The sequence below is a fragment of the Crocodylus porosus genome, unplaced genomic scaffold (assembly GCF_001723895.1).
Source record: "Crocodylus porosus isolate Cpor-Errol unplaced genomic scaffold, CroPor_comp1, whole genome shotgun sequence".
Taxonomy (NCBI): Eukaryota; Metazoa; Chordata; order Crocodylia; family Crocodylidae; genus Crocodylus; species Crocodylus porosus.
This window is the reverse complement of record NW_017728918.1, coordinates 84,309,887-84,321,984: the sequence shown is the minus strand read 5'-3', so window position 1 is coordinate 84,321,984 and position 12,098 is coordinate 84,309,887. Positions and strand designations below refer to the sequence as shown.

At 48.5% G+C, this 12,098-nt stretch overlaps 1 protein-coding gene and 1 pseudogene across 3 annotated transcripts in view; both read left to right on the top strand.

Moving 5' to 3' along the window:
- BVES (blood vessel epicardial substance) overlaps positions 1 to 12,098 on the top strand; it is an 80,922-nt gene that overhangs the window by 32,939 nt on the left and 35,885 nt on the right. The window contains exon 6 of one of the 3 annotated variants that reach the window (XM_019537819.1): positions 7,591 to 7,821. In XM_019537819.1, the coding sequence (XP_019393364.1) occupies positions 7,591 to 7,821 (231 nt within the window). Of the gene's footprint in view, positions 1 to 7,453; positions 7,822 to 12,098 lie in introns of those variants that run through there. The other 2 variants (XM_019537817.1, XM_019537816.1) reach the window with 2 other exon arrangements.
- Positions 2,032 to 3,632, top strand: LOC109311902 (annotated as a pseudogene).

The window sequence follows — 12,098 nt, the reverse complement described above, 5'->3', positions numbered from 1 at the left end:
CCCAGCACTCTTTCCTGCTTATGCAGGGGGTCGGACTCGATGATCTATTGAGGTCCCTTCCGACCCTAGCATCTATGAATCTATGAATCTATGAATCTATGATACTAGCTGCCTCCACCATGGCATGGCACAGCCCAGGGGCTGGGGTGAGTGAAGACAAGCAGAGCCCCAGGAGGTTTGGGGCGTGCTGCAGCCCAGCAGCTGCAGGCAGCTGGCATTGGCTGCTCCCAGGGCCACTGCAGCAGGGGCTGGGGTGAGTGGGACCCTGCCCCCACGGCCCTTTCCCCTCCTCCCACAGACTTACCTGCTTGGAGGAGAGGGGAGCATGCCTATGCTTGTCATATAAGAGTGAATTTACCTCCATATAACAAATTTTGGGTATAAAAAGTGTCACTGCATAAGAGTGAATTCACATATACAAAACGTGCATAAAATGAGGGAAACTTGTATAAATAAAGTGTATATAAACTGATGGGAGCAGTTCCAAGTATCTTAATAGGGAGTACAGCTGAAGATTAAAAAGAATGATTTCAAGTCTAATTAGTACCCCAAAATAAAGAGTGTAAGCAGGTTGGGGTGCCTGCTCTTGTGCAGGCAAATGTTGTCCCTTTAAGGACTCCTCAGCCAATCTAAACAATAGCCTATAACACTAAGTATAACCATTGATACAAACAAATGAACAAAGCTTATCAACCTTTTTGTGGGTGTCAGAAAGAAACCATAACTCTAGCCCTTCTGAGAAGTCAGCATCTGGGTTTCAGTCTACCTCCTGGCTATAAACTGCTCCTTGCTTTCTCTCTGCTTGGGCTTTTAGCTGCCAGCTAATCACTGGAACCTGAGCTCCCCCACCACCCATGGCTGATAGCCCCAGTTGGAAAAAACAGATCAACCTGCTACAAAGAGGTAAATAACTGGTAACTGGGCACATCTACACAAGGATTTTACTGTGGAGCTGCCTAATTAACTCTGCAGTAAATGTCACCTGCAATAAACATGTCTACATATGTGCTTCTATTAGAGTTCACAAAACTTACAAGCTCTGGAGCAGGCTAATACTTGTACGTTCTGGGTGCGTCTACACAAGACGCTTTACTGCGCGCTAGGCTAATCTAATGCACAATGAAGTGTCACCGTCTGTATGTCCATGGCATTTACTGTGCATTAATTAGTACTGCGCTGGTACCAACACGCAGGGGCTAGACAAATGGCACATAAACTAATACTCAGTAGCACGTGTGTAAACACTGATGTCGGGTGCAAACTGCACCCAGTCAACTGCACCAGCAGGAGTTGTGGCAAAGCCACATAGCTGGCAGTTTCTCCAGCTGTCTCAAGTTAGCTCCCGGACCCGTGGCCTGATCTCTGGGGCCTGTGCCAGCTGCTGCTTGCCCCTGGGCACTGTGCCCAACCAGTGTGGGCATGTGCGGGCCACAGCAGTCCTGCAGACCGCAGCTCAGCTGCTGGCACAAGCCCCAGGGAGCAGCCTGGCGCCAGCAGCAGCTGCCTCCGTGACTTGCCAGTATGGGTATGTGCTAGGCCCTGCAGCCTTGCATGCTCTGGCTCTGCCCCCCAGGACACCACATAGGCAGAGTCCGTCTCCTGGGCACCATGCCCCACCCCAGATGATGCCAGCACCCAGAGCCCCAGCCTGATCCCCCGAGGCCCCTGGCAGCAGCTGCCATGGCAACCTCCCCAACACCAAACACAGTGCCCCGGGGCCCCAACTGGATGGAGCAGGAGTCCATGGACCTCATTACAATCTGGTGACACAGAGGTCCAGCAGCAGCATGTCTGGGCCACAAGGGCAAATGCACACGTCTGTGTGCCATGAGGGCTGTAACAGGGTGCTATTAAAGCCTGTTATTTGAGTAAATGAAAAAGAGAAGTCTACGCCAAAAGCGGAGGCGTGGGGGCAGAAGAATGACATCAAGTGTCTTGCCAGATGACCAAACACACCTGCAAACAGCTAGAGGTTTGTCCCAACCGGTGACTGAGAAATGGGATAAAAACAGTTGCCTGGAAGGTAACCAGACCCCTGGAAGGGGAAGTGCATATGAGAGCTTCTTGTTCTCACAGCAGATCTCCCTGTGTGGAGGCACAGAGTGAGGAGAGCATCACCAGAGCAAGCAGGGGACCTGCGGTAGAGGTGGGTGCTTGCCTGTATGCTCACTAGAACACATGGTTGTGACTCTGAGGAGTTGGAAGACAGGATGCAGCAGCTCTGTGGAGAGGAGAGCAGTTAACATGTGAGTTTTGGCTGAGAGCCGCTCATCACCAGATTTAAAGACGGATATAGACTGTATCACGAATGTGCTTTCATGCAATTATCTTTAGATACAAATTTACTATAAGTGAAAGAAGGTTGATGTACATCAGGGTCGAGGCACTATGAAGACAGCAATTTAACGTCATTCGTGGTTAATCTTTATTTTTATCTCCCATCAAAGGCATGGCAGGAAAGTGCCCGAATGAAATGGGAGTTTACTGTAATCTCCTATAACAAGGGCCATGTCAGACCTCATGCGGGAGTGTGGCCCCCAGTGCTATATGAAGATCAAGGACCTGTGGGCCCAGTGGGTCCAAGCGATGGACCACAGTTATCACTCCGGAGCTGCCTGCGGGTCCATGCCCTTCATATGGCAACTAAACAAGAACCTGAGGGACCCTGGCAAGCCCTGCCTGCTGGAACCTGCATCATGGCTCAGCAAGGAGAAGGACTCACTGCGGGGGGGCCCTTGGGGCACCAGCACCAGGTCCTGGTGTGCTCCCTGGCCACGGCCCCACCTGGCAACCCAGGCCACCGCTTGCCCTGCCAACTGCAGCAGCACATCCTAAGTCAGGAAGCCCCAGCAGTGAGCAGCTCCAGCTCCTCCCCAGAGAGATCCATTGCTCAGGCAGCCAGACACCAGGCCTCTGTGTCCCAGGACACTGCAGGTGGCTGGCCCGTGTCACTGCAGCCAGGGACTGAGTCTGACTGCTGGGATTGCCTGCCACACCTGTCTGGTATGCTCCGCATAGAGGGAAGGGCTGGGGAGGAGAAAGGGAGTGCCACGGCAACCCATGCCCCTTTCAGCTCATCTGCCTACCTCCAAGCTGCATGCCTGGAGCCAGGGTGAGCCCCTGGGTGAGTGGAGGCCCTCACATTCACCTCCCAACCCTTGCTAGCTAAGCTTCCTCCCTGCCTGTCAGAGTACCCCCAACCCAATGTGTAGAGAGGCAAGAGACCAGTTCAGGACTTTATTGAATGGAGAGCAGCCTCCCAGCTAGGCAACCAGGGGCCTGTTGCGTGCAGATAAATTTATTAATGGCAGCAGTAATTTCCTCATCCATGGGGGTCAAGCGTAGGCAGAGAAACCCCTCCAGGCAGCAGCGCACATTGCAGGGAAATGTGGGCTTGCCTGAGATGCAGTCGAAGCTCAGAGCCCCACATCAGGTTCTCAGCTGTGCCTGGGGCACCATGGCAATCAGCAGCAGCAGGGCGTAGTGGGTCGGGTACCTCTCTGCATTCAAACAGCTTGTGGTACGCCCAGGTGATTCTGACCAGGAGCACACTTGGGGCTCAGGCTATGCATGGTGGGGGCCCTGGCCCAAGGCACCTATCTGGAGAGGGCTGCTGGGGGGAGAAGGAGGCATCACCCCCAGCAGCACAGGAGCAAACTGCCTGACTTGCAGGGAGGAGAGGGAGGGATTTGTTTCAGACCCGACCTGGCATCTGCCAGCAGAAGCCAGCTCTGGCCTGTCCTGGGTAGGGGACGGGGAAGGCAGGCTGCCTGTAGCAAGTGGCCCACCTGCCCCAGCTGTAGGAGAGGGGATGGAGGGCTTAGCCAGTAGCCCACCTTAAGAAGGGCCTGCCCAGCCAACTTACCATGGTCTCTGGGCACCTGTGCACACCACCCCCTGAACTGAGGCCAGGAGGTGCACAGCATCTCCATACAGTGCATGTTATCTCTGAAATGTTGCAAATGCTCACAAAGAGCCTCTCTGTCCTTGTTCTGCAGGTCCAGCAGCTGCTTGCAGGGTAGAACCACCACCTACTGGTGGAGATGCAGCTGTGAAAATGCTGCCATCATTGGCCAGCACCTTCTGCATACACCACCTCTGCCAGTGCTGGACCCAGGACCAGACCCTGTTGCTGGACTGTCTGGTCACAACAGTGGTTCATGTGCTCGTCTTGGGGCAGAGTCCAGAACCCAGTGAGGGGGTGGAAGAGGGACCAGGCATGCCTCTCCCTTGAGAGGCACATTGCCCTCCTAGAGAGACTGGTTGAGGTCCAGGACCAGCAGGGCCCCATGGGGGCCTGAGTGGTGGAGGTGACAGAGGAGGACCATTGGGTCCTTGACACCATTCTGGCCCTGGCAGTCAGCTTTGTGCAGCCCAGCACCCAGCCCCAGCCCTCCCTGGTAGCCATCCATAGTCCAGTGCCAAGACCCCCAGTGGCCTTGGGAGAAAGTGCAGCACTGCCTGCACTGGCCAGGACCCCTGCCTTGGCTCCTGAGCCTGGTCCCCTGGCGCCTTCTGCTTGCCCCCTGTCATGCAGCCCCTGAGCAGGAGCTGGCAACAGCTGGGCCAGCTCTGCATGTGAATCTTGCTGGGCCAAGCCCTGTGGAAGAGGAGGGTTAGTGCCTTACTAGGATGGGGAGCCCTTTGCCAGCCTGAGGTTGTCTCCCTGCCCCTTCCAGCCTGGGTCTGGCACCTGGGCAGCTGCACCTAGAGCCTGGAGTTCTTCCTGGCTACTGCAGGGGGGCAGAGCAGGGCAGGAGCAGCCCGGGACCTGACTGCTCCTGTTGGGTGTAAATCTGTGCCTGGTGGCACACATATAGACATGCTTCTGGCAGAAGTGTACTGTACCTGAATTTACTGCATAATAACATTCAGGTGCATTAATTGCACATGTAGACACATGCACAAGTAGTGGTATGCTTTGGAGTCTTTGTGGTTAGCAGTGCACATATAGACACTAGCAACTGGCTGAAGCATGAGGGTGCTTCAGTGCAGGGACTCTGCCAACTAGCTCCATGCTGAAGCACTCTTGCGCTCCAGCCAGCCCCTTCGCAGTACATTGAACCCAGTCAGAATAGTCGAGGGGTGCTGTCAGCTCTGGCTGCTCTGACCAGGCTCGATGTGCTGCCCACAAATAAACTTTGGAGCAATATACTCTGGAGCTTTTTGCTTTCGGGTGCATGTTCAAATGGCATGCCCAGGAACAAAAAACTCTGGAGCCACAGGGTCCGGAGGCTATATGTCTGCATTAATTGCACATGTAGACACGCCCACTATATCCAAGTCTGCAAGAAATGTTGAATGGATCAGTGTTCTGAATGTTCTTAAACTGAAATTCAGTCCAAACGCACATTTTTGTCTGTAGTCCCTCTCAGCCCCGCCCCCCCCCCCCCCCCAAGAAAGAGGCCAGCACAGTCCATGGCCCTGAGCCCACAGCGGGCAGCCTGCCCTCACCCTGTGCACAAATCTGGGAGGCACATGAGCCCATGCCTCTCCTGGGGGGGTCACACAATGGTGGGGAGTTGCCCCCCTTTCCCATACCCCACTGGACAAGCTGCCCATGGCTCCATCTTGCACCCCACCCTGCTCCAGCTGGGCAGAATTTGCCCCAGCCTCATTCCCTCCTTCACCATGGGGGTCCTCGATTTGTTACCCCCACCCCCGGGCTCCTTCCCACTCCTATGCTTTCTCCCCTGAACAGACATACCAGCCAGACACTGCTTTTCAAGCTGCCAGGCTGCATTCTTTACTACGTGTATGCTGCAGCTATGCATGTGCACACAGCTTTTATTGGTGACAGTATTGGCTACACCAGCCAAAAAAAGCTGATTGTCGGTAATTTCAATTTTCCTTGTATCGGTGCTGATCCCTCTAGTCCTTAGTAAAGAGTGTCAGAGATAAAACGTCCATTCAGAATTTGTAGGAATGTTATACATTTAATAAAAAAGAAGGAGCCTGTTCCCACCCTGATACGTGCATGCAAGTCATTAATAGGAATAAAGCAGAACTCTGTTTTATGCTGGAGCCAGATGGGGTCCTACAAACCTTTCTGGAAAGAAGTTTTTGGCTTTTTTAATATAAATTTTAAACATTAAGATGTTTAACTGGAATTTTAATTTTGTTTGTGAAAAAGTTCTATCAAAGCTGCTCTAACACTAATTTATGATCCTAATGAGGAAAGCTTGTCTTCTCTAGGTATCATTGCTAAGAAAAATCCCAGTTTCTTGTTTTAATAACTATATAATTTGAATTGCTTAACTGTGTTTTGGAAAAAGATTTGATATAGATGCAATTTTTGTTGCTTAGAAGTATGCAGAAAGTCTTTAAAAATATATACTTTTTTACTTTGAAAATTCAGTTTGTTACCTATTTTTCACCCAATTTTCATTAAAAGATTCTAGGAATGATAGGAAAGTTAGTTTCAGAGAGATTGGCAACTAATATCTGATCAACTAATGAGAAACAAATTCTTTTTTTGAGAACTTTCATGTAATAAAAATATGCTTGCAGAACCTGAGGCCTCTAGAGAAGATCAAACTTGTTGGTTTTAAGTTAAGATTGACTGGCTGTTTCTATACATGTGTTTTACTATGGAGTAGACTAATTAGCTGTGAAGTAAAGCATCCCATCTACACATATGACACAGTAAACTAATTTACACCCTAGTAAGATAGTAGCATCATGGACAGTACTATCTTATGCCTGGATAATTTACTGCGACTAAATGCAGGTGTAGATGCTGACCATGGGTGTAAATTGTACCTGGTCAGCCCAGCCACCAAGGGGCCAAACCCCTCCCTGCTGCCTAGCCACACAGCTCTGCACTTTCAATGCCCTCATGCCCCAGCCAGCCCCTCTGCTGCTAGACTCTGAAGCCTGGGGATCACCCCCATCATCCCCAGTGCCCCTGACTGGGCCTGCTGTACCCCAGCTCAAATGGTGCTGTCCCAGGCACATATGTAGATGCTGCATCTGGGAGTAATTTACTCTGGCTCAAAACAAAGCTCCAGAGTTTATTACTTTGTGTTAATTTCATGTGTAGATGTACTCACTGGTACTTAGTCCTTTCAAGAAGGAAAACATTACAGTCAGGCTACCTTTATACATAAAAGAGGAAAAAAAGACATAGTTTTATTTTTTTGTTTATAACTTGTGACAACATACTGCTTTTGATCCATATTTATTTCCAGTTGACATAAAAGTAGGAGTAAGACATGATGCTGGCCCTAGAACTATAAGTTTTTGTTCTGGTTTCTATTGTGCTAGGTATACTGAATGGGTAATACCCCTGTACACTTTTATGGAGTGATAAGAAAATCCCCAGGACACTAATGATGATGCACGGGGTGTGCAGGTGATCCAAGTATTGAAATATATGCCTATATATAAATTCCTAGTCTTCACTTTAAAAAAAAAAATGTTTTATTGTCTTGTTAATTGAAGAACTTAGTTGCATGTGCTTTAATTAGTAGGAGATATGCATACAAAAATACCTCCAAGTCATGTTCATGAAAATGTGTATTTCTTAAGCTTTGTAAAGGTTTATTACTCTTAACACTTTTTTTTTTTTTTTTGGTAGTTCTCCGGGAGCCTTCAAGATGAATTCTACAGAAATTATTCCACTCACTGTTACCCCATTAGGTGTTATTCCAGACTTCAAAAATGCCACCCTTGTGCCTTTCAATGACACTGCATGTGAAAACTGGAAAGAGATTCATCATCTGGTTTTTCATGTGGCAAATACTTGTTTTGCAGCTGGATTAGTTATTCCAACTACTTTAAATTTTCATATGATTTTCCTGCGTAGTTTGCTAACTATAGGTAGGTCAAACTTTTTTGCAACCTTGCCACGATTTAAAGAGTATTATATACTTAATATAGGGTATTCCCTGGAGTCATGCTTTCACCTTGGGATTCTAGTATATTTTAATTGTCATGATATTTTGCTGAAGGATAATCTGTTACAGCTTGGGCTAGTTAGCTGTTCTGACCTTGAATTCCTTGGCTGGAAAAGGTCCAGTCACTTAGAACTGTCAGCATGTGTTCTGATGCTAGCTTCAAAAGTTCAGTACTTTTAAAATTGCTAAACTGTTTTATGGGTCATTTTCTTAAGCTTCAGTAAGATCTGAAATCCACAGTAAGTCTGTGGTGTGCAGCTTCAGCTGTCAAGTTGTATGATAAGAGATTTTTTTGGCTTAGAAAAGAAGTGAACCGGGCGGGGAAGAAAGGAGTAAATTATTTGTATTGAGTGTCTTTCCCCATTGCAGATTTCCTCAGAAAAGAAATCTAATTTATGCTCATGACCAAACGTGAGAAACAATTCAGCCCCTGAAGAAAGTTCTAAACTATTTAAAAAAAAAAAAAAAAAGAAAAAAAAAAGAGAGAAAAGAAAAGTGCAGTTCTAACTTTTGTTATTACAGTAAGATATAAAGATTGTAGAAGGTGCAGCATAAATCTCTCATGCTCATAAATCACTTCACTGGAGAGAGACAGGGAGTGGGGAAGAACAGAAATCCTGAATGGAAAGAATCATTAGCATTTTTTTCCAGTAAAAAGTGTTAAGTTCCACATTGCCAGGGCCTTTAATTCTTGGTCATGTAAATAATAATACAATTTAGCACCATGCTGGTACATGGGCTTAAGGCTAATGGTGAGAAAATACTATCTATACCTGTAAATTAAATCCAGCTTCATGTAGTAACTTGGTTTAATTGTTCTTAAAACATGAGGTCTGAGATATTGTGCCATAGCAGTGAAGCTTTTGAATATGGATTTTATTCATAATTATTCACCTTTAGTCTCATATAAGTCTAGCCTGCATTTCAAGCACAACATGGATATAACCCCACTATACCTCCACCTAGTGCTCCCTGCCATCTCTTCTGATTACTGTGGATACCACCATACTATTTGTCAATAGGCCTGCAGTCTCAGCATCACATCTTCAGTTCTGACTTCTCAAGTCCTTCTGTCTACATCCAAGTCTTATGGATCCTTTCTGGAAGACAGCTGTAAAAATAAAGCTTTTCCTATTTATTTATATAGCTAAAACTCTGGTCCAGGCTCTCATCTTGCATCTTAGTTCTGTTTTTTCAAGGCCAGAGGGAAAAACAAATACAGTCTAGCTTTGTAAGCATGTGGAATACTGCTGCACACATAATTTTTCCCTTCTCTGTCACTTCGATCAAGTCATCTCTATCTCTGACATAAGCCGCTTGTCTTCACTTTCAAAACTCTGCCTTGCCCTCTCTGTTCACTATGGAGGTATCAGATCCTGCTGACCATCAGATTCCAGGATGTCTGACTCCAATCTTATTCTTCTTTGGCAGTCCTTCACAGTCAAAGATGATCGTGTTCCATGATTGTTTTACCTGTTGGTCCAAAGATGGGTGACAAGGACGAACTGGGATTGACAGACTTCGTTGCAATTCTGGCACATGTTTCCATGTGGGGTGGGTGGCTCTAGATTCTTGATTCAGTCTGTGATATGCTGTTTCTGCCACTCCCACTCTTTCTGTCTCCTGTTGTCATCATAAGGTTTAAGAGCACTGAGATTCTTGCAATAGACTCTTCCTCCATTTGGGACCACTGGTTCCATTGCCCACTTGTTGAATCTTCAAGCGAGCACCTTCATTCATTCTCATACTCAGCCTTTCGCACTTGGGGGGAACATCCCATTAACATGCATGCAAGAGTTATCCTCTTTCAAGGCTTTCCTTTTCTGAGACTGACAAATGACATTTAACAGTTACACTACTGCTAAACAGAGATATATTTCTTACAGACAAGAATTGTCTCGCTATTTCCTGGTATTCTCTCATCTGTGGTTGTTTTCTTTTCTTTCTTTTTCTGTTTTATACTGGAATCATAAGCCCCTTAGGGGCAGAGATTGCCTTTTGATTATGTGATCATGTAGTATCTAATAGAGAGAAGTTCTGGGGTTTTAGTACCAAAATTAATAGAAATATTGCTGCAAGTCTAAGGCTGTTGTAATGCAGGGGTTGACTAGCATTCTTTTTCTGATCATACTCAAAAAAGCAAGGTGGTCAAATGTTGTTACATATTTTTCATAATCACTATAGACCAGTGGCACTCAATCTTTTGGTCCTGCAGACAGGATGGGTGGTGTGGCACTAATTCGTATGCTGGATCAGCCCCTGTGTGCGGGGGTAGGCCCGTGTTGCCTCCCCCCAGCCCTGTGCACTGGGATCAGGCACTACACTGCCTCCACTTGGCCCCATTCCCCAGATTGTGCTCTGCATGGCCTCAGTTAACCCTAGGTTTGTGGATTAAGCCCTGTGCCAGTCTTGGGCACCTGGATCAGGCCCTGCATTACCTTCAGTGAGCCCTGTATGCCCAGATAGGGCCCATCCCACCCCTTCCCTAGACTGGGCCCAACACCACCTCTGCCTCTCTGTGTGTACCTGGATTGTTCCTGGATTGTGCGGGGCTAAAGGGTCTGGGGGCACAGGTGATGTTCTCTTCGATCCTCCCAGTCTTGGGGTATAGGCCGAGGAGGCAGAGAAGGATCCAGGAAGTTAACCAAAGACTGCAGCACTGGTGTCATCGGGAAGGCTTTGGCTTCCATGACACAGCCCGCTCTTTGGCAAGAGAAGCAGTGAGCTGCTGGGAAGAGATGGCCTCCACCTCTCTCTCCTGAGGAGGAGGCTCTTCTCAGCCAGACTGGCTGACCTGCTCCACTGGGCTTTAAGCCCACTGGGGAACAGAGGGACTACTGCCACTGCTGGCCCGCTGTGCAACCCTTGTAAAGCCAGCAGGCCAAGGCACTTAAGGGAGCCCGCCCCCGCCCTGGTACAATCTGTGGGCAAGGCAAGAGCCCCCAAGGAGACACTTGCCTGCCTGTACACAAATGCCAGGAACTTGGGGAATAAGCAGGAGGAACTCGTCCTCCTGCTTAATGCAAATAATTATGACGTCATAGGGATAACAGAGACTTGGGGGGACTCCACCCATGACTGGACCACGGGTATAGATGGCTATACCCTGTACTGGAGAGATCGAGTAGATAAAAGGGGTGGGGGTGTAGCTCTCTATGTTAAGGAAAGCTACACGTCCCTGCAAGCTGATGGTGGCGACCAGGGTGAACGACTGGAGACCCTCTGGGTTAAAATCCATGGGGAAAATGGCACAGGGGACACAACGGTGGCAGTCTACTACAGACCTCCCACCCCAAGTCAAGAGCTTGACCAGGAGTTTGGCTGGGAACTGGCTGAGGCCACATACTCCAGGACCATGGTTGTCATGGGTGACTCCAATTACCCGGACATCTTGTGGGAGGATCACTCAGCAAAATCCGAGCGGTTACAAAGCTTCCTATCATGCGTGGATGACCTCTACCTAACTCAAAAAGTCTATGGGCCAATGAGAGGTAAAGCACTGCTCAACTTGGTACTGGCTACTGGAGATTACCTAATCGGCAACCTAGTGATTGACAGGAAGCTGGGTGACAGCGACCACGAGTTGATCACCTTCACCATCCACCGTAAAGCTGGAAAGTCAGTCAACAACATGGAAGTCCTTGACTTCAGAAAAGCTGACTTTGACAAGCTCAGGAGGCTTGTCAGTGAGGCCCTAAGGGACCTCGACCTCAGGGGGAGGGGAGTTCAGGAAGAGTGGTTGCTCCTCAAGGGAGCGATCCTCAATGAACAAGCTAATTTGATTCCATCTCGGAGGAAAGGCAGCAAGAGGGCACAGCAGCCCCCCTGGCTCTCCAGGAATCTAGCCGACCACCTGAGGCAAAAAAGTAAGGCCTACAAAGGATGGAGGATGGGATTCATCTCCAAGGAGGAATATTCTGCACTGGTCCAGTCCTGCAGGGAGCAAACCAGGAAAGCCAAGGCTACAACTAAACTCCAACTAGCTTTGAGTGTCAATGACAATAAAAAGTCCTTTTTTAGATATGTGGGGAGCCAGAGGAAAAGCAAGGGCAACACTGGACCCCTGCTGAACCAGATGGGACAACTGACGCCCAGGAAAAAGCCAACACCACAGGGTACTCAAGGAGCTGGCGAGCATCATAGCCCAGCCCCTGGCATGGATCTTTGAAAACTCCTGGTGCTCTGGTGTAGTGCCAAGAC